The 20634-nt window shown below is 36.9% G+C and overlaps 1 protein-coding gene across 2 annotated transcripts in view; it reads right to left on the bottom strand.

Moving 5' to 3' along the window:
• Positions 1–4273: 4273 nt before the first annotated feature.
• LOC136038715 (uncharacterized) overlaps positions 4274–20634 on the bottom strand; it is a 69176-nt gene continuing 52815 nt past the window's right edge. For both annotated transcript variants that reach the window (XM_065722041.1, XM_065722042.1), the window contains exons 7-8: positions 9108–9191; positions 4274–4508 (exon numbers count right to left, since the gene is read on the bottom strand). In XM_065722041.1, the coding sequence (XP_065578113.1) occupies positions 4335–4508; positions 9108–9191 (258 nt within the window). In that variant the 3' untranslated portion in view covers positions 4274–4334. The remainder of the gene's footprint in view (positions 4509–9107; positions 9192–20634) is intronic.

Below are 20634 nucleotides of genomic sequence, written 5' to 3'. Positions count from 1 at the left end.
TTCTGAAAAATTGGGGAAAATGAGGTATTTTGAACTTACGAACGGGTGATTGGATCTCAATGAAATTTGATATTTAGAAGGATATCTTGTCTCAAAGCTCTTATTTTAAATCCCGACCAGATCTGGTGACATTGGGGGGAGTTTGAGGGGGGAACAAAAAATCATGGAAAACCCTTGGAGTGGAGGGATCGGGATGAAACTTGGTGGGAAAAATAAGCAGAAGTCTTAGATACGTGGTTGACATAATTGGAATGGATCCGCTCAATTTGGGGAATTGGGGGGGGGGGGTAATTCTGAAAAATTTGAAAAAATGACGTATTTTTAACTTACGGATTAGTAATCGGATCTTCATGAAACTTCATATTTAGAAGGATCTCGTAACTCAGACCTCTTATTTTAAATCTTAACCGGATCCGGCGTCATTGAGGGGGGGGGGATCTTAGAAAATACTTAAAGCGGAAAGATCAGGATGAAGCTGGACGGGAAGAATAAAAACAAGTCTAAGATACGTGACTGACATAACGGGACTGGATCCGTTCTCTTTGGTAGAGTTGGGGGGGGAAGGGAGTAATTTGGAAAAATTAGAAAAAATGAGGTATTTGTAACTTACGAACGGGTGATCACATCTTAATGAAATTTGATATTTAGAAGGAGCTTGTGTTTTAAAGCTCTTATTTTAAATTCCGACCGGATCATTTGACGTTGGGGGAGTTGGAGGGGGAAACCGGAATTCTTGGAAAACGTGAAAATTGGGGTATTTTTATCTTAAGGATAGGTGATTGGATCTTAATTAAACTTGATGTGTAGAAGGATCTTATGTCTCAGATGCTCCATTTTTGACTCAGATTGAATCTGGGGACACAGGGGGTTTGAGGAGGGAAACAGATTCTTGGAAAACGCTTAGAGTAGACAAATCGGGATGAAACTTGATGGGAAGAATAAGCACAAGTTCTAGATACGTGATTGACATAATTGGAACGGATCCTTTATCTTTGGAGGAGCTGGGGGGCTGTTAATTTGGAAAAATTAGAAAAATTGAGGTATTTCTAACTTAAGAACGAGTGACCGGATCTTAATGAAATTTGATATTTAGAAGGAATTCATGTCTCAGAGCTGTTATTTTAAATCTCGACCATATCTGTTAATATTGGGGGGAGTTGGAGGGGGAAATCGGAAATGCTTGAAAACACTTAGAGTTGCAGAATCAGGATGAAGCTTGGTGGATAGAATAAGCAAATGTCTTAGATACGTGGTTGACGTTAGTAACGTTAGATAGGATTATTGTTAGTAACGGTTCAGATGGCATTCTTGAAAAGAGCTAAACTCAGCACAGAGCATTGTCGCACACCTTACCAAACAGTGGTGGATTTGCTCTGCTAGCTACCTAGCCACGCCCGTATGAACACATCACCATACCAATTCCATAAGAGACAATAAAGAAAAATGAGTTTATTCCACTTCTCAATTTAATTTTTTTTTCTGTAGAGTTTTATCTCTCTTTCTTGTTTATTAAAACAATAAGAAACTTTAGCGTAAAGATCGTGGCGTTGAGGAGGACAAGCCCCTTTCATATACGGAGTAATTTTTGTTCGTTTTAAGCTTTAATATTGCTCCTTACTTTCATTTCAAAAAATTATTTTTTTTATTTAATTTCTGGATGTTTTTGAATTAATGCAATGATCTTGGCTCTCCGCACATAAATAATTTAAACGAAATTTGCATATTAATTAATTGCAATTAATCGGAAGATTTTGAGAAAAAAGGAGTGAGTGAAGAGGCCTAGTTGCCCTCCAATTTCTTGATTACTTAAAAAGGCAACTAGAACTTTTAATTTTTTACGAACGTTTTCATTGGTAAGAAATATACGTAACCTACGAATTAACTTTCGTAACAAACTTCTATCCTCGTATGTTTTTATTGCGTATATGAGGGGGTTCACCGCCCGTCGATACCCCGCTCTTTACATTGAAGCTTAAATTTTGTCCCAAGTCCTTAAGAATGACCTCTGAATCACAAAGGCCGTAGAATAAATAGTTGAAATTACTAAAAATACTTTAGCGTAAAGAGTCAGGTATTACGAGAAGGTAAACCCCTCATATGCGTAATAATTTGTGTCTGTTTTAAGTTTTAATGCTGCTCCTTACTTTCAGCAGAAAAAACATTCCATGTTTATTTTTTCATTATTTTTTTAAATAATGCTAGAAAATCCTGCGCCCCCTTCATTGAAATTATCTTCCCCCATGAGAAGTTCTTCCATAGAAACATCCTCCCACGTAACCTCCCCCCTCAACTCTCCCCTTTAGACCAAAAAAATCCCCCTGAAAACGTATGTACACTTCCCAGTAACTATTATTATATGTAAACACAGGTCAAAGTTTTTAAATTGCAACCCCTCCCACGGGTACTGTGGGGGAGTAAGTCGTCTCCAAAGACATAGTTATTAGGTTTTTCGACTATGGTGAATAAAATGGCTATCTCAGAATTTTATCCGGTGTCTTTTGTGAAAAAATGAGCGTGGGAGGGGGCCTAGGTGCCCTCTAATTTTTTGGGTCACTTAAAAAGAGCACTAGAACTTTTAATTTCCATTATAATGAGCCCTCTAGCGACATTCTAGGACCACTCAGTCGATACGATCATCCCTGGGAAAAAACAAACAAACAAAAAAACAAAAAAAACAAATAAACACGCATCCGTGATCTGTCTTCTGGCAAAAAATGCGAAATTCACCATTTTTGTAGATAGAGCTTGAAACTTCTACAATGAAATTCTCGTATACGCTGATTCTGATGGTCGTGTATCTAATATTGGGGGGGGGGCAAAAAATCATGGAAAACGCTTGGAGTGGAGGGATCGGGATGAAACTTGGTGGGAAAAATAAGCAGAAGTCTTAGATACGCGCTTTACATAATTGGAACGGATCTGCTCTATTGGGGGGGGGGGGAGTAACTCTGAAAAATTAGAAAAAATGACGTATGCTTAACTTACGAAGGATATAGCGGATCTTCATGAAACTTCATATTTAGAAGGACCTCGCAACTCAGATCTCTGATTTTAAATCTCAACCAGATCCAACGTAATTGGGGGGGGGGGGCAGTTGGGGGGACCAGAAATCCTAGAAAATACTTAAAGTGGTGAGATCAGAATAAAAGTGGATGGGAAGAATTAAAACCTGTCTAAGATACCTGACTGACATAACTGGACCGGATCTGCTCTCTTTCGTGGAGTTGGGGGGGGGGGGGTAATTTTGAAAATTGAGGTATTTGTAATTTATGAAAGGGTGACAAGATCTTAATGAAATTTGATATTTAGAAGGATCTTGTGCTTTAAATCTCTAGTCTTAAATTTCGACCAGATCCTGTGACGTTGGGGGGAGTTGGAGGGGGAAACCAGAATTCTTGGAAAATGGGGAAATAGGGGTATTTTTATTTTACGAATAGGTGATCGGATCTTAATGAAATTTGATATTTAGAAGGGATTCATGTCTCAGAGCTCTTATTTCAAATCCCGACCAGATATCTGACATTGGGGGGAGTTGGAGGGGGAAATCTTAGAAAACACTTTGATTGGAGGAATCAGGATGAAGCTTGGTGGATGGAATAAGAAATTGTCCTTGATACATGATTGGCAGAACCGTACTGGATTCGCTCTCTTTGGGGGAGTTGGGGGCAGGGGTTCAGTGATTTGGCGAGTCAGATGCTTCTGGACGTGCTAGGACGATGAAAATCGGTAGGCGTGTCAGGGACCTGCACAAATTGATTTGATAAATTTTAGCAGACAAGATCTTTCTCATACTTATTTTTCAATATCTGATATAATTTAGAAGTTCCTGGAATTTATTTTAGATTCAACATGGATACTTATACAATTATTCGAAAAAAAGTTTTTAGAACTTTAGAATATAGTCACAAAATATTAACTTTGAAAAAATAAAGTATATTAAAAATAAGTTTCTTTCACTTATTTTTTGCTGTTGCATCGCAACTTTAGAACGAAAAGTGCATATACGTGCAAAACACTGAAAAAATTAACTTCTATCTTAAAAAAACTTTCAAAAAGAAATTTTTAATGTAACTACAATGTTGTAGGGAAAACTTTGGTAATTAAAACCTAAAGTTTTTTATTTTTTTCCCATAATGGTGTTGGACACATAATAAAAACTAATTTTTTTTATACTTTTGTAAATAATCTTTAAAATGAAATGAGGTTTGTATCACAGACTCAGTGATACAAAAATTATTTTGAATGCAAGTAGACTTTCATAAACTTTTGCAACTCAGTCATCAACAACTTTTATTTTTATATGTAAATTCTATTTGTTGAAACTCTTTAAATACTTATAAACTGGTGTTTTCCGATATCCCGAAAATGGTCGAAAATAAGGAGAGAATTTGATCATCTTCACTATCTTCAGCCATTGAATCCAACCCCATTCTAGAAGAGACAGTATCAAAATTTACGCCAAATTTCTCGTTTAGATCTTTCTTCATACAAGCAACCAGTTTCTGATTCTGAAAAAAAGAGAAGATAAATTGTGAATATTCTCTCTTAAATAAATAAATGTCTAAAAACTATTTATTTGTAAAAATAAATGCTGTCAAATACTATGGTTAAAATATTGTGTCAGTCAGTAAGAATACTCTGTTAATAAAGAAAGTATAGTAAATAAGGAGCAACAATTAATCGTCAGATCTCCTGTTCATTCCCAAAAGAATTTGTAGTTCTAAGAAGTCGTGGCAGTCATAATTTAAAGTAATCTAAATTGCAAAAAAAGATTTAAGTCTGATTTGATTTCTTCACTTAATTTCTGTTCGTTTTTATCATGATTCACCATTTGACTTTATTTCTGCTCGCCTTAGATATCTTACATATCTATATCTAGTTCTTTAGCTTTCTTTAAAAATTTCTTTTATAGGAATTTTTTTAATTAATAAACATTTAACGACGAGTACATCACTCTCACTTCGCTGAGGCAAGATGTCTTTTTGGTATTAGAATGTGGGCAGGAACAAATTCCTTTTTGATATTAGAATGTGCACTTCAAATTCCTGCCCGAGTATCAAACCTTTCAATGTTCCATAACCATTCTTTCAACACGATCATCTCTGTAAAAAAAGGAGAAAAACTCCAAAAATATCAAAAAAACAAGCACACATCCGTGCAATCCCTTCGAGGGGAAAATAAACTAAAGTATCATGTTTTTGGACACATTAGCTTGAAATAATGGGTTCTCTGAAATGTTGAATTTAATCATGTAATTGTCATTGAATTTATTTTTCATTTCCCTTTTCCAACGCTATGAAATTTTTCTGATGCTAATGAACGAGAAGCTTTAAATTCACTTACTTCTACCTATAAAGAATGAACATTAACAGTATAATATTTCGATACTTATGGCTTCAATTGACAGAAGCTACTCTTTCCTCAAGGCTCAGTACCAAGAACGGTCTGATTTATTACGGTTTGATTCGGTTTGAATGTATCTGATTTCTGATTTTTGAACTTCAAGTTTGGTCGGCTGTGTATCATAAGCATTGCCACAGAAATGAAGAAGATAAAGCTGTGATCAAAGAAAACATAATACTGGATTGAGCATAATCCTGTAGGCTTTAAAGCGTCTTGCACAATAAATAACACTGCAAGCACCACAGCTAGTACGTAGTTGCTAACCAAAACTGAAAACGGAAAATTCGTAGAATACAAGCCCCTACGAAAACAGCTTTTCAATGGAGTGATGCTACCAGTCGAGGGTTGGTAAGAACTTCAAAATTTCACTAGGTTTTCTATGGCGATTGCTTTTATGGCACTTGGTATTTACCAAGTGACATATAGCGATCGCAAATTTTGTCGGTCGGTCGGTCTCTCTGTCTGTCCCTGTTTTGCTAGTATGGGCTCTTCCAGAGAAGCTAGGACAAAGGAATTTGGCAGGCGTCTCAGGGATGATACCGGATCAAATTAGAAATAGTCATTTTCCTGATTCGACCATCTGGGGGGAGGAAGTGGAGGGACGGTTCAAATTTGGAAAATTAGAAAAAATTAGGTATTTTTAACTTACGAACGGGTGACAGATCTTGATGAAATTTGATACTTAGAAGGACCTCGTGTCTCAGAGCTCTTATTTTAAATCCTGACTGGATCTGGTGACATTGAGGGGATTTTGAGGGGGGATCTTGAGGATCAAGATGAAACTCGATAGGAAAAATAAGCATAAGTCTTAGATACGTGATTGACATATCTGGAACGGACCTGCTCTCTTTGGGGGAATTGGGGAGGGGGATTTCCAGTGCTTTGGTGATCTCGGTGCTTCTGGATGTGCTAGGACGATGAAAATTGGTAGGTGTGTCAAGGACCTGCATAAATTGACTTGATAACAGTCGTTTCCCGATTCAACCATATGGGGGGTGGAGGGAGAGGAAAAATTGAAAAAAAAAGGTATTTTTAACTTACGAATGGGTGATCTCATCTCAATGAAATTTGATATTTAGAAGGACCTCGTGTCTCAGAGCTCTTATTTTAAATCCTGACCGTATCCGGTGAAATTGGGTAGAGTTGGAGGGTGAAACGGGAAATATTGGAAAACACTTAGAGTGGAAAGATCGGGATAAAACTTGGTGGATAGAATAAGAAAATGTCTTAGATACGTCATTGTCGTAACCGGACTGGATCAGCTCTCTTTGGGGAATTAGGAGGGGGTTCAGTGCTTTGGCGAGTTCGGTGCTTCTGGACGTATTAGGACGAAAAAATTGGTAGGTGTGTCAGGGACCTGCACAGATTGACTTGATAAAGTCTTTTTACCCGATTCAACTATCTGGGGGGCTAAAGGGAGAAGAAAAATTAGAAAAAGAGGTATTTTTAACATACGAATGGGTGATCCGATCTTACTGAATTTTGATAATAAGAAGGACATCGTGTCTCAGAGCTCTTATTTTAAATCCTGACCGGTATTAATCCTCTGATTTTCCTTTTAAATCAATCTATTGAATCTTAGAATTTTCCTAGAGCTCATGCCATATTAGCTCTTGGCTCTTCGGACCTCGTCACAAGTGCCAAATGATATCTTAGCTCTTGTTTTTCTTCCGAAGCGTTGGACTTTAGCTCTTCTCAGTTTCCTATAGTCTTTGGAAATGTTCCTACTACTCTAGTCTAATGTTTAAACAGGTCCCTTAAAACATAATACGGTAGGGGTCGGAGTCTATTTTTCTGCGTAAAACTGGCTTCCACATAGCTATGCACATACAAGCAAAGTAAATCAACTTAGCCCCAATTGCTTTGCCTCTAAGAACTCATAATCAAGACTTTTTTTTAATAAAAGATTTGCCTTTAGAGGATGTACAACACAAAGAATCTGAAGTTATTCTGTATTAGACACAAATATACTATACATTAAATTTTCACGCTTTAACCCATAATTGAGAAGGTTTGAAACAGCAGTGCATCCTGTGCCTGAAGGTTTCTGAGCTGGTCAGTAAGGGAAAATTCCAGGGCCAGTAATTAGTTCCGGGCCATTGAAGGTCTCATAGACTATGGAACGCAGTTTGAACCAAACTTTATATGCTGGTCACATCAAGTCTTAGTTTCTATACACTAACAGTTTTGTTACTTTACTGAGTCTTTCACAACTTATTCGCCGCTAAGAACAATGGATGAAAAGACCACTTTCTGAACCTCAGGCAAAACCATCTAAAAATCATTTTTGATATCAAAACATTTCGTTTAAAATATCGGCCCTACCAATGTCTACTTGAACAAAACCCAACACTATGTTCAATCCCTTTTTGGTCCCTTTTGGTCAACAGAGTTTGTGCTCAGTCTTGAACTCTTGTTGGTAAACAGTGCCGACATATTGTTTCCCCTCGCCTCCTTTGATTCTCAGTACTCCGCCTGTCTACTTCTTAGCCTGTATAGCCCCAAATACTATCAAGACCTAGAGTTTCATTGGTGCTATTCTAAAAACTATGACGATTGCTTCAAAAATTGACGTTAGGAAAATTTAGTTTGGCCATCAGTTTTCTATTTTTTTGAATGAAAAAGAATTAATAGGGAAAAATAGAGATGAAAATAGTATTAAAAATTTATTCCGTTTTCATTAAAAAGTAAATGGAGCACTACCCTTCAGAGGGTTTGAAGAGGGCTGCAATATCGATGTCAAATGTAATTATGTTCGTTTTTACATAAACTTCATTATCAATTGTTCTTTCTCTTCATTTTAGATTTCCTTTTTTCATTTATAGTAATATCTGCTCGCTTTAATTTTGAATTATTATTATCATATGATTATTTTTGCCCGTTTCAGGTTTAATTGTCACTCGTTATTTTTCTTTAAAAGACTCTTTTTGCATTTTTTTTTATTTCATAACTTAAAAAAAGAAAACTCCTGAATTTTCATCACAAAGGCCTTTTTTTTATTTATTATAGTTGCCTTGTACCCAAAAAGATTGTGGTCCTTTATGAGTTTTTCAATATCCTTAGCCTGGTTCCATCTTTAATGGAGGGAGAGAATTGGGTCAATAACTGTATATGCATGTATGTATGTATTTTTCTCGAAAACGGCTCCATTTTTTTTTTGAAAAATTGTCATTCCGGGATATTCTGGCCTAAAATACGGTCTAGATGGGTCAGAAGTTTGAGCATTTTGTTAAGAGTCTTTAGTTCAGAAAAAAAATATTTATGTGAGTGACGTCAATTTTAAGTATTGCAACGACGTCATGCACTAACATTAAAGTTTGCATTCATGTTAAAATGATTTTTAAAGTAGAATCAAGTTCATACGAAAAACTGCAACCAGTTATTAAGTAAAATGCAGAAATATCTATGGTGTTTGGGCAATAATTTTGATGTTTAATTCAGACTAGAAAAATACCTGAAATTGTTTTAATTAATTTGTTTTTTTGCCCCCAACAATGTGGAGAAGAAATTATTATTATCATATGCACCTTCACTATCCGGATATAGATCCCTCTTGCCCCCCCCCAATAAAAATGCTGGAGACTCGGCCCTGGACATTAGTGATTTTATAATCATTCAAAAAAATTGCCGACATCCCACATGTTTAGTGTTGACAGAAAGAATAAAAACATGATAAATGTGGATTTACCGTTCTCTTAGCTTACCTTAAAGCAGCTAAAAAACATATAAGGTCTGGCTAGGTTCCTAAGAAGTGCCGTTTTTTCGTATTTTTCCAGTGGAATGCACTTCTGAAAAGAAAAGAAAAATATTAAAGGTTAGAAAGATAGTCTAACAATTTGATATAAGATATGAATATATTTTGCGATGTTATGCATAAGTATACCCAGTCCCCTCTTTCTAGTTTTAGAGGAACATTAAACTTCAAAATATTCAACAAAAGATACAATATATGAACACACGTTTTAAAAATCCTTTGTCAGGCTGTAATATCATTGGTAACAATGCAAACGACATTTGGCTTTAGACTTGACAGACATTTTTTATTGCGAGACAACCGATTTTCAGCAATGCTAATACGAGACGATCTTTCAATTAGGCTATTTTAGTTTTTTTTTAATTAGAAAACATCAGAAAAAATAAATAGCAACAGTCCCCAAGGCACTTTGTAGCTTCTTTGAGACTTTTTTTTTGGTAAAAAATGGATAAAGGTAGGTTATGGGATGCAAGATAAAAATCAATTTTAACTAGTATCTAATGGTGCTAGAAATAATTTAGAGATAGCGCATATAAAACATAACTGGAGTTTGGAGATTAATTTTTAATCGACTTTCACGTTTTGTTGCTTTATTGACAAATTATTCTAATGATAGGGACCTTATTTTGATAAAATCACATTTGAGGATGCCAAAGTCTCGCGATTTGATGAATTAAAGGGATGTATCAATAGAAATAGACCATATGGAGAGTGACACTAAGACAGTAAAATATACCATTGGCCTGGCACGTAGGCAAGGGGGGCCTTCAGGCCCCCCTGCCAACAGGTCGGAAAAGAGTTCCGTACCTGGAGAGTTAAGGGCTGACATGGTGGAAAAGAGTTCTACACATGGGATATATGCCAACAGGTCGGAAAAGAGTTCCGTACCGGGGGAGTTAAGGGTTGAAGTAGGGGAGAGTGGGGTTGGTTCGGACGCGCGGTGAATCTGGACAAGCGCTTCTCTCCCTACAGCGCCATCTGCTAATCAAGAAAAAAAACGCTGTAGACCTGCCATCTAGCATTCTATTTGCGTATGTAGTTTCGTTACCCCTCGTGCAGTCGTTTTGGAAAAATATCTGGAAAAAAACTGAAAAAAAAAGAAAAGGCACCCTGTATCTTCTTTAATTTGAGATTTAATTCAGCCTATATTAATAAACATTTAGCTTTCTTAATGCATGACACGTTTAACTTAGACTTTGTTAAGTTGTTTCGATTTAAGTTTTTGGCGCTATCTGTAAGTTCTGAGACGTAGGTGAGGTTTCAGGCTTTTTCTTTCAGGTGGGGTTGATTTTGACAACTACAGTGGGGCACATTCGGACTTTGTCTGAACCAACCCCACAATCCCCTAATTAGCGATTGTACTGTTATTTTTTTTTGTAAAGAGAGTTTTGTCTTTCCACAGCAAAATAGAATTATCCTTGATATTAGGGCGTTTATCCCCCCTTTTCAGGATAAAGTACAGCTTTTAATGGATCAATTTTGGAAACTATCGTTTTCATTAAAATCAACGTTTTCGCAATAGAAGAACTACCCCCGCAGCACTCTGGGAAATTCACCTTTGCTGAGCCTATAAAAAACGATGGAAATTTGAGGACCTTGCTACGCTATCGAATGAAGGGCGATCCAGTTATGAAAGATATCTTTGAGAGAAGTGCAGGCAATGCTCAGTATTGCAGCCCAAGTATCCAGAATGAATTAATTGATATTTGTGGGCAGCTAATAACCAAAACAATAGTTGACCAAGTTAAATCGTCGCTGTTACGCCTAAAGGTCGTAACTGACATTTTTACACTTCTGAGATATTCGACAAAAACTGTTTGCTAAGCTGTTCAAAAAGGAGAATCAGCAGGGAAATGTAATGTTCAGTCAAACTCTGAGTATGTAAAATATGGGCTTTCCGCTGGTTAACAGAGGTTTTTGCTAAGTTAAACCGATTGGCCTACAAGGCAGATACGACATCTACTTGTAACAGAAATTTAGCCTGGTGTCAGATAAGAGTTTTAATACAAACATATAAAGTGCAACAGGATTCAAGTTTATTCTTTTGTTATTCAGCGAAAAGAATACAAGGAACTCAAATTAGAACGGATACAAACTTAAAGATCTTCTGGATCCTCTTCTTCGACGTCTGACTCATCCAATGCGTCCCTGGTTGATTCCGATGAAGGAAGAGCAGTGTAGTACTAGTGGAAAGTCCTGGGGATTACAAGAGTATGGGATAAGTCCATCAGATCTTCGTATTTCACTAGAGGAAGAGGAATCGGTCCCTTGTATGCACTGACGAGCTCCAAGGAGTTTTTGTTGGGTGTCATTCTACGTCGCGATTCGTTCACTTTTATGACTGAATAGTCAGAGTCGTAGTCGTACCTGAAATGGATCTCGGTTGGCCGCTCAATCGAGTAGTTGAGCCATTTTATCGAATTCCATTTCACTTGCAGACTTTCCCCACCGGCCCCTAGGCCCATTTTCTGTTTCTCAAAATAATGTCAGCAGTTTTTGAAGTCCAGCCAAAAACTGTAATCATCGATCACGTGCACCTTATATGGCTCAGGGCTGGTTCTGGCTATTAGGCAGACGGTTCTCCAGTTTTCTATAGAAAACACAGGTAAGAGTTTGGCTGCTTTTTCGATGCATGAGTGCATGCTGTCCCCTTCCTGCTGAGAATGACCACTTTCAAGAAATATATGATTTATTCCTTTGACGGGATGCAGTGTCTGAACAGCATATAAAAACTTGGAGGCTACAAACTGGTTTTTGAACTGCCCACAGCAGCCATCAGTAACAAAATAGAATGTTAAAGACAAAATAGAATTCTCTTTCAGAATGTTATACATCAGCGTAGCGACTTCATTGGTGCCTCTTTGCCCTTTTGTCTGGTCCCAAAGGTTGCAGTGAGCCTCTTTGGTTACCAAGTTAAAAATCGTCATGTTATAAACTGCTAGTTTTCTTTTGTAAAATATAGGACTGGTCTCTGCTTTGGGAGTCTCAAGGACTCTTTGTAAGTCCATATTCAGCAACATAGCGCTCTCCAGTCCTTCCTCACTGTGCAGAATACCATCTTTTATCGCATTTTTAACTTCGCGAGCACGCTTTGCTCTTGCCTGGTGCTGCTGAAATGACTCAGCCTCATTCTCTTTTTCTCCTTCAGTAATTAAGTAGTATCGGGTGCATGTATGGCATTGGTCCTTTCAGGGAGGGTGGAAAGATAAGTTCAAGGATTTGAAAAATTTTCTGTAGATACTTTTACACACAGGTACTCGTCGGCTGCTCAAGCAGGTTTTAGTGTATAATTTATACATTTTGGACTGGTTAAGTTTAGAGCTTAGATAGAGACTCGTAGAATTTGCCCGACAATAGTGCGACTCAACTGCAGGAAAACTGCTAATGTGATCTCTGGCGTAAAGTAACTGATCATCCGTTAGTCTCTTAGAGATTAGATTCCTTGGACTCGACACGTTTCTTCTATCTCTGCCGGCGGTTCCAGTATTGGTTTTGCTTCTGACACATCCAGCAACAAACTTTTCACCAAGCCGCAGAGTTGCCAAGAAAAACTTCTTGCAACCTTTTTTACAAGTACTATTCAATTCTAATGTGTAACAGAGTGAGTTTCGCCGCCGTGAACTTCTGGCATTTGTCGTTTTCCGACCAACTGACTTCTTCGTCACACACTTTGAAACGAACTGTCTCTGTGACTCCATGGAGCCTAACTCCCTGCCTAGCAGCCAGAAGCTTTCGAATATAGCTTTTCGAGCATCTTGATCAATAGTTTTGCACTCGAGTTTGTATTTGCAACCTTTCTTTCTTTTGGGATGTTCTTCTGTGTTCCTTCTTTCAACTGATGCCTGATCATCAACAACATCCAGTTCTGTGGCAGTCGCTTCTGGAAAAGTTGGATCAGGAGCGCTAATGTCTGCTTCAGTAAAACTTTCCTGATTGGGAGTTTCCCCGTCACTGTCCGAGCTTGAGCCATCCTTGTCTGGCACCCAATCCTTGTCTTTGGGATCACCATCTGAATCAGATGACAAATCTTCGTCATTGTCATCTTCTATGAGCCTCCGAAGCTCTTCCTCTGAAAGTGCAGTCCTCTTTGGCATTCTGCCGCCTGAAAGAGAGTTCTGTTTGAAAATGTGGAAGCCTCTTACCTCCAGATACGTAGTCTGGTCAGGTTTAGCCCTAATCTTTCGAAATATGATTTTGTATTTCCCAACTTCCAGATTTCGTTATTGCGTAACTGACAAATAACCGATGAAACTCAGTTACGACCTTTAGGCGTAACAGCGTTTTGCAGATACGTCCAGGGTGGGGTTGGCCATTTCGCCAACAAGTGGACGTTGCGTCTCCCTGTGGTCGCAAACTTGTAGCACAATATCCTAGGAGTCTAAAGTACAGATTAACCCAGTTTCGCCAAAAATGTCTGTTACGACCTTTAGGCGTAACAGCGACGAAATCTACCGATTTTTTTTTTTACCATTCTTGCAGACGAGACAACTGATATATGAAGGCAGGAACAAATGGTTCTAGGGCTTCGATTTGTGGACAGTGAAACACTGCAGATTAGGGAAGAGTTCATCGAGTTCGCTGTTGTTGAGGACTTGCGCTGTGAAAGCCTTGGTCAGTTTATCCTAAGTCAAATTGAGAAACTTGGTCTCGACATGAAACTCTGCAGGGGACAAGGTTAAAATGGAGCTCCAAACATGAGTGGACATTTGTCAGAGGCCCAGGCTTTTATTTCGAGCAAAAATCCGCTCGCCAAGTACGTTCACTGTATCGCTCACTCCTTAAACTTGGTCCTGACGGACTCGAGCAAAATAGCTGAAATGAAGCACTGTATGATGGTTATTCGTGAAACAGTTAATTTCTTCCACTTTAGTGCAAAGCGAAGCGCTATCCTAAAAACTTATACTGCACTTAATCTTAAAGGCTTGTGCAAAACTAGGTGGGTGGAAAGACATGATGCTATTCAGATCTCAAAACAGTTGATTGTGCCTATTTTTAAGGCCCCAGAGGAAATAGAGACAGACGGGGACTCGGTAACGTTGTCGAAAGCCAGAAGTCTGCTCAACAACATCCTGAGCTTGGACTACATAGTGACCCTCATTGTGATGGATTTTTTTCTTGGGTATACATTGAATCTATCTAAGCTGCTGCAGCCTAAAAACATAGATATGGTTATGTGCATTCAGTGCGTCGAAAGTGTAACATAAATGTTCAAAGAAATCCGAAGTAGTGCCGAGGGAAGGCTTCATCAGCTGTTTCTGGAAGCAACTAGGCTATGCAGAGAACTCGAAGTTACTCTTGTCATGCCACGAAAGAGGAACCCTTTCAAAATCCCAAGTGATATCCCGGCAGAAAAACATCTAGAATTTTATTATCGCGTCTCCATTTTCCTCCCATTTGTAGATCAGCTAATACAATCACTTAAATCTCGATTCACAAAGCACAAGGTCACACTGAAAGGCCTCAGCGGAATACTGCCATCTTTTGTTGTGAAACAGCCTAGCAGCGATCTTAAAGAACTGATCAAATTATACGCCTCATATCTAACGAGTTCAGACTCCGCCGTGATGGCTGAGCTAGAACTATGGCGAGCTAAGTGGCTGAAAGCAGTACCCAGTCTTTTCCCAAAGACAGCAGTGTAGAGCTTGGCTGAGTGCGAACGTGGAATATTTTCGAATATTCACAAGTTACTGAGCATCTTTTGTGTCATTCCCACGTCTACAGCATGTGTTGAGAGGTCATTTTCTTCGATGAAAAGGATCAAAACGTATCCGCAGTCGGATGAGTGAAGACCGACTCAATGGCTTGGCACTCTTGAATGTCCACAGAGATGTTCTCGTATCAGTCGATGAAATTTTGGAAAAATTTGCTATTAGCTCTGCTCGAATGTTACGATTTAAAGTATAGATAAAGTTAACCTGTATTTTTTTTTGCCTTTATTTAGTTACTAAATAAAAAAACGCTACTTTATATCTGCTGTTTTGAAGGTTTTGGGCCCCCCCGAAAAAATTCCTGCCTACGTGCCTGCCATTGGCATATCGCTTCTCACTGAATTACGCAAATAGTATTAGACCTATATGTCAAATTTGTGTCCATTAAAAGAACAATAAAAACAAGTTTTTGAACAACAGTGAGAATTCTAACTCTTAGGAACTATCCATATATGAGTAAGACCGTGCTGACTCAATCTCCCGCTATTTCCACAAAAGTTGTATGCCGCTTTATTGAAAGAATTAATTAAACAAGTTCAAAATACTTTTTTATTCCATTTCAATTGGTCTTATTTTTGAACATTCGTTCTTAAAATAACAAGAGATAGAAATCCAAACCTCAGCGCAAAGAGCAGGGGAATTAGGAGAGGGTGCCTCTCCCCGTTTATTGGATAATTTCTGTTCGTTCTTCATTTAACTGTTATTTTTTATTAATCTGAATAAATTTATATTTTTCCAACTTAAATTCCGACTAAATTAAACAAAAAACTTTCCAAAAAAGAAGTTTTTCAAAGTAAAGTAAACAACCATATTAAACTTTGGACCAGTATATATTAAGTCATACAATAATGCGAATTCAAAACGACTAGAAATTGCTATCAAAGCATGAACCCAACTCAAACAAAAACTAAAATAAATGATCATATGGAACGTAACGATAACAGCTACTAATACAGATAAATACATAAATCATAAAACAAGTTTAGATTCAACTGAATATTGAGTTTCAATCCAGTTTCGAATATTTGTTATTGGTCAAACTTAAAAGAGACAAAATTACTGCATACAAGATTTTGGAATCTGTTCTTTTCCCCCTCTTTTGATTGTAAAAGTTCTAAGGCATTTTGCGTCATTTGTATTTTACTGAAGACTATATGTGTTTGGAATAGTATGCTTTAACTTTTCAAAAAATCTACGAATAAAAGAATCACTTCAATAATCAAAATGATGGAAAGAACTAGTGAAAACAAACTGAATACTTAAAACACTATGATGTTAGTTCCTTAAAATCTCAGCAATTGAATATTTTATTTCACTTCATATTTTTCAATTTCATAGATAAAACAATGTTTACAATATATTATGTTTTCAGTAAAGCGCGAATGATTCAATAGGCTGTAGAAACTTTATAGTCAGAAGAGGGGAAAGAGGGCAGTCCCTGGGTAAAGAAAGACAGAATGACCTTCCTCCTTAATTTTTAATGCGCAACTATACAACGTTGCACATCATTCTATGACATTTCAACCTAATTGAAATATCATTTATGACATTTCAGCCCCTGCCAATGTCATAGGACTGTTGGTTCAAAAAAACATGGGGAAAAACAAACAAAAACGACAATTCTCATTCAGCAGTCAATGAGTGAACTTGTTTGACTGCATTTAACCTAACCCAGCGAATGCTATGTAATGTTTTTGACTCTGTGAATACTCATTATAGCATGAAATAACTTTAATTGATAATTGGATAAGAAGGAGTTTCTGGATCCTGTAATTTTTGGACAGCGATTTCTGTTTTAAGAAAGTTATTTATTTGGGTGTAAGACGTGTCCTTTTAATGCATATGTACATTGCACGCTGGGAACTAGCGTGGGTAGATATAGTTCATATAAAGGAAGGCGAATAGTGTTATTTTCATATCATTACTATGGGAAAGAAAGGCAGCGGTAAACGTAACCGAATTGAAGCGGACTTATCGGACCCTGTGATGAATTCAACAAATAATTCTGATGGTAGCGTTCTCACTAATCGTCAGAGAACAAATGCTGAGAATATTATTAAAATTCTGGAAATGGTGCAGTCCATAAATACAAACATTGAGGCACTCCAACATAATGTCTTGGAGATAAAATCTGATATAAGTGCAGTGAACAATCGTGTTACATCGATAGAAAATAAAAATAAAGTGTTTGAGAATGAATTTGCAAAAGTTAAATCTGAACTCCTGGTTTCGAAGAATATTGTGGAGGGCCAATCGGAGAAAATTAATAAATGTAATGAAGAAATTAATTCAGTTTTCAGCCAATCTCTTATTGAAGAAAATTGCAATAAAATGTGCAACTTATTATTTTGGGGCTTAAATGAAGTACAAATTGAGGATGCCGAGTCTCTGATTTTGGATCTGATTCGCATGAGCTGATTTCTGATTTCATGGATTGTCATTTGGTCTTAACTGAAGTGGACAATACACAAGTTCGATTTTCTCTTTTGAAAAATGCGAAAAAACTTAAAGGGAAACAGTTCAACATTTATAAGAATGTTTTTATTGGTTATGATGTTACGCCTCGTGTGTGTGTTGTGCGCAAGGAACTCCTGGGTATCCGTAAATGTCTAGTGGATAAAGGAGTGGAATGCTGGGTACCCCCTACTTTACCCTCTGTTATTTGTATGAAAAAAATAATACTGTAGCTAAAGTGTTTTGTTGATGCCATAATTTGTGTATTTTGGTTGATTAAGTCTTATTGAAGTTTTATTAAGTTAGTTTTTAAGTGATCTTATGATGTTGGTGTTTGTGTTTATTACTAAGTTGTTGGCCGTTGCCTTAGGAGCTCGAGCTTTATACATGAACGGGTTCCAGGCAATATTTTCATCGCCTGTTCCTTTTCTTATTAGTGTTTTAAAGTGGATTATTTTTGTTTTTCAATTTGTTTTTTTTTGTGTCTGTTTCTTATTTTTATTGTTATTGAAACCATGTACCGAGGTTTTTTATGAATTTAATGACAATGGATAATTATGATCGTGATTCCCGGAGCATTAGCCGTCTTAATACTCTGGAAGCTTCCAATGTAGATATTGGGGGTGTATTTACGGAGCAGCTGCGTCGGAGCTATGATATTGGAGTAGCAGGGCATTATAAATTTATTAGTTCCAAATATTTGTTTAAAGATGGAATTCAATCTGATTATGGTGGTGCGAGAGGCCTCAATGTTTTCCATCTTAATTGCCAAGGGCTAAATTTTTCGTTTAATTTTTTTTATGAAATATGTGATCTTTCAGTTTTTCAGGTTATCGGTCTTACTGAAACCTGGCTGAGTGACCACAACTCCATTTTTTTAAATATTCCAGGAAATAAATTTTACAATAGGAATCAACAGTTTTGACAACATGGAGGAAATGGTGCATATAGTCGAAGCGATATTGAGGTTTTGGTAAGAAATGACTTAGTAGTATATGAGGAAATGGTTTTTGAACCATTTATTCTTCAGCTTAGGCTGAAACCTAAAGATGCATTTGTTATTATATTGTATAGATCGCCATCTAGCCTCATACCAATTTTTATGGATATTTTGGATAAGCAGCTGGGGAAACTAGCCACTGGTTCACATCCATTTATGATGCTCGGGGATTTAATATTGACGTTCATGAGCTTGATAAATAAAAAAAAAACTAGTTTTTTTTTAACTGAAAGTAAGGAGCGACATTAAAACTTAAAACGAATAGAAATTACTCCGTATATGAAATGGATTGTCCCCTCCGCAATCCCTCGCTCTTTACGCTAAAGCTTTTAATTGTTTTAAAAAGTAGAATTGTGGCAAAGAGTCAAACTTTAGTGTAAAGAGCGAGGGACTGCGGAGGGGAAAACCCATTTCATATACGGAGTAATTTCTGTCCGTTTTAAGTTTTAATGTCGCTCCTTACTTTTAGTTAAACAAAACTAGTTTTTTTATTTAATTTCTGAGCGTTTTTGAATTAATGCATGTTTGATTTTGGCTCTCCGCACATAAATTATTAAAATGAAATTTGTATATCAATTCTTTTTTGGCTAAATGACTTTCTCTTTGTTTTGATCAGACGATTTTGAGAAATAAGGGGTGGGGAAGGAGGCTTAGCTGCCCTCCAATTTTTCGGTTACTTAAAAAGGCAACTAGAACTTTTGATTTTTAACGAACGTTTTTATTAGTAAAAAATATGCAACTTAAGAATTAACTTACGTAACAAACTTTTATATTCTTAATTTTTTATTATGTATACGAGGGGGTTTGTACCCTCGTTAATACCTCGCTCTTTATAATAAATCGTAAGTTTTGTCCCAATTCTTTAAGAATGACCCCTGAATCAGAAAGGCCGTTGAATAAACAGTTGAAATTACTAAAAAATACTCTAGCATAAAGAGCGATGTTTTTATCTCCTCCTAAATACCTCACTCTTTATGCTAAAGTATTTTTAGAACCCCTCATATGCGTAATAATCTCTGTTCGTTTTAAGTTTCAATGCTGCTCCTAACTTTCAATTGAAAGAACGTTTTCATGTTTATTTTTTCATTATTTTTTTTATAGTAATGCTAGAAAATCCTACGCCCTTTTCATTAAATTTTTCTTCCCCTACGACATATTCCTCCAAGGAAAAATCCTCCCAAATAGCCCCCTCCCCTCAACCCTACCCCCAAACCAAAAAATTCCCCTGAAAACGCCTGTACACTTCCCAATAACCATTACTGTATACAAACACTGGCCAAATTTTGTAACTTGCAGCCCCTCCCCCAGGGATTGTGGGGGAGTAAGTCATTCCCAAAGACATAGTTATTATGGTTTTTGGCTATGCGGAACAAAATGGCTATCTCAGAATTCTGATCTGTTGACTTTGGAAAAAATGAGCGTGGGAGGGGGCCTAGGTGCCCTCCAATTTTTTTGGTCACTTAAAAAGGGCACTAGAACTTTTCATTTCCGTTAGAATGAGCCCTCATGCGACATTCTAGTACCACTTGTTTGATACTATGACCCCTGGGGAAAAGAAAAAAAAACAAACAAAATAAACACGCACGCGTGATTTGTCTTCTGGCCAAAAATATCAAATTCCACATTCTTGTAGATAGGAGCTTGAAATTTTTGCTATAGGGTTCTCTGATACGCCAAATGCGATGGTGTGATTTATTCTATAGTTATTCTAATATAAGTGATAAGATTCTATGACTTTTAGTGGGTGTTTCCCCCTATTTTCCAAAATAAGGCAAATTTTCTCAGGCTCGTAACTTTTGATGACAAAGACTAAATTTGATGAAACTTATATATTTAGAATCAGCATAAATTATGGAATTAGAATCGATTCTTTTGATGTATCTTTTAGCATCAAAATTCCGTTTTTTAGAGTTTCGTTTACTATTGAGCCGGGTCGCTCCTTACTACAGTTCGTTACCACGAACTGTTTGATACGAGTGTTTCTATGGATTTTTTGCAGCTTTGAATGTCCTATGGTTTATTTCCCACTATAAATATATGCACCCGAGTAACCACCTCACTGACAATATTTTTTTCAATTTTTTTTTCAGCTCCAAGAGTTATTATTACTGATATATCAGATCATTTTGGGATTTCAACAAGATTTGACCTCTGTATTCCCCAAAAGCCAGCACCAATAATTCCTAAGAGTCTAATACATGTGTTCAGCCAGAGTAACCTTCAAAATTTAAGTAGGCAATTACAAAAGTGTTTGAAAATCTGGTTTGGAATCGAACGGGAAAATTTTGCTTGTAGGTCAGTGAACACCTAGAAAT

This window comes from Artemia franciscana, chromosome 18 (genome assembly GCF_032884065.1).
Source record: "Artemia franciscana chromosome 18, ASM3288406v1, whole genome shotgun sequence".
Classification (NCBI taxonomy): domain Eukaryota; kingdom Metazoa; phylum Arthropoda; class Branchiopoda; order Anostraca; family Artemiidae; genus Artemia; species Artemia franciscana.
This window is presented reverse-complemented; position numbering and strand designations above follow the sequence as displayed.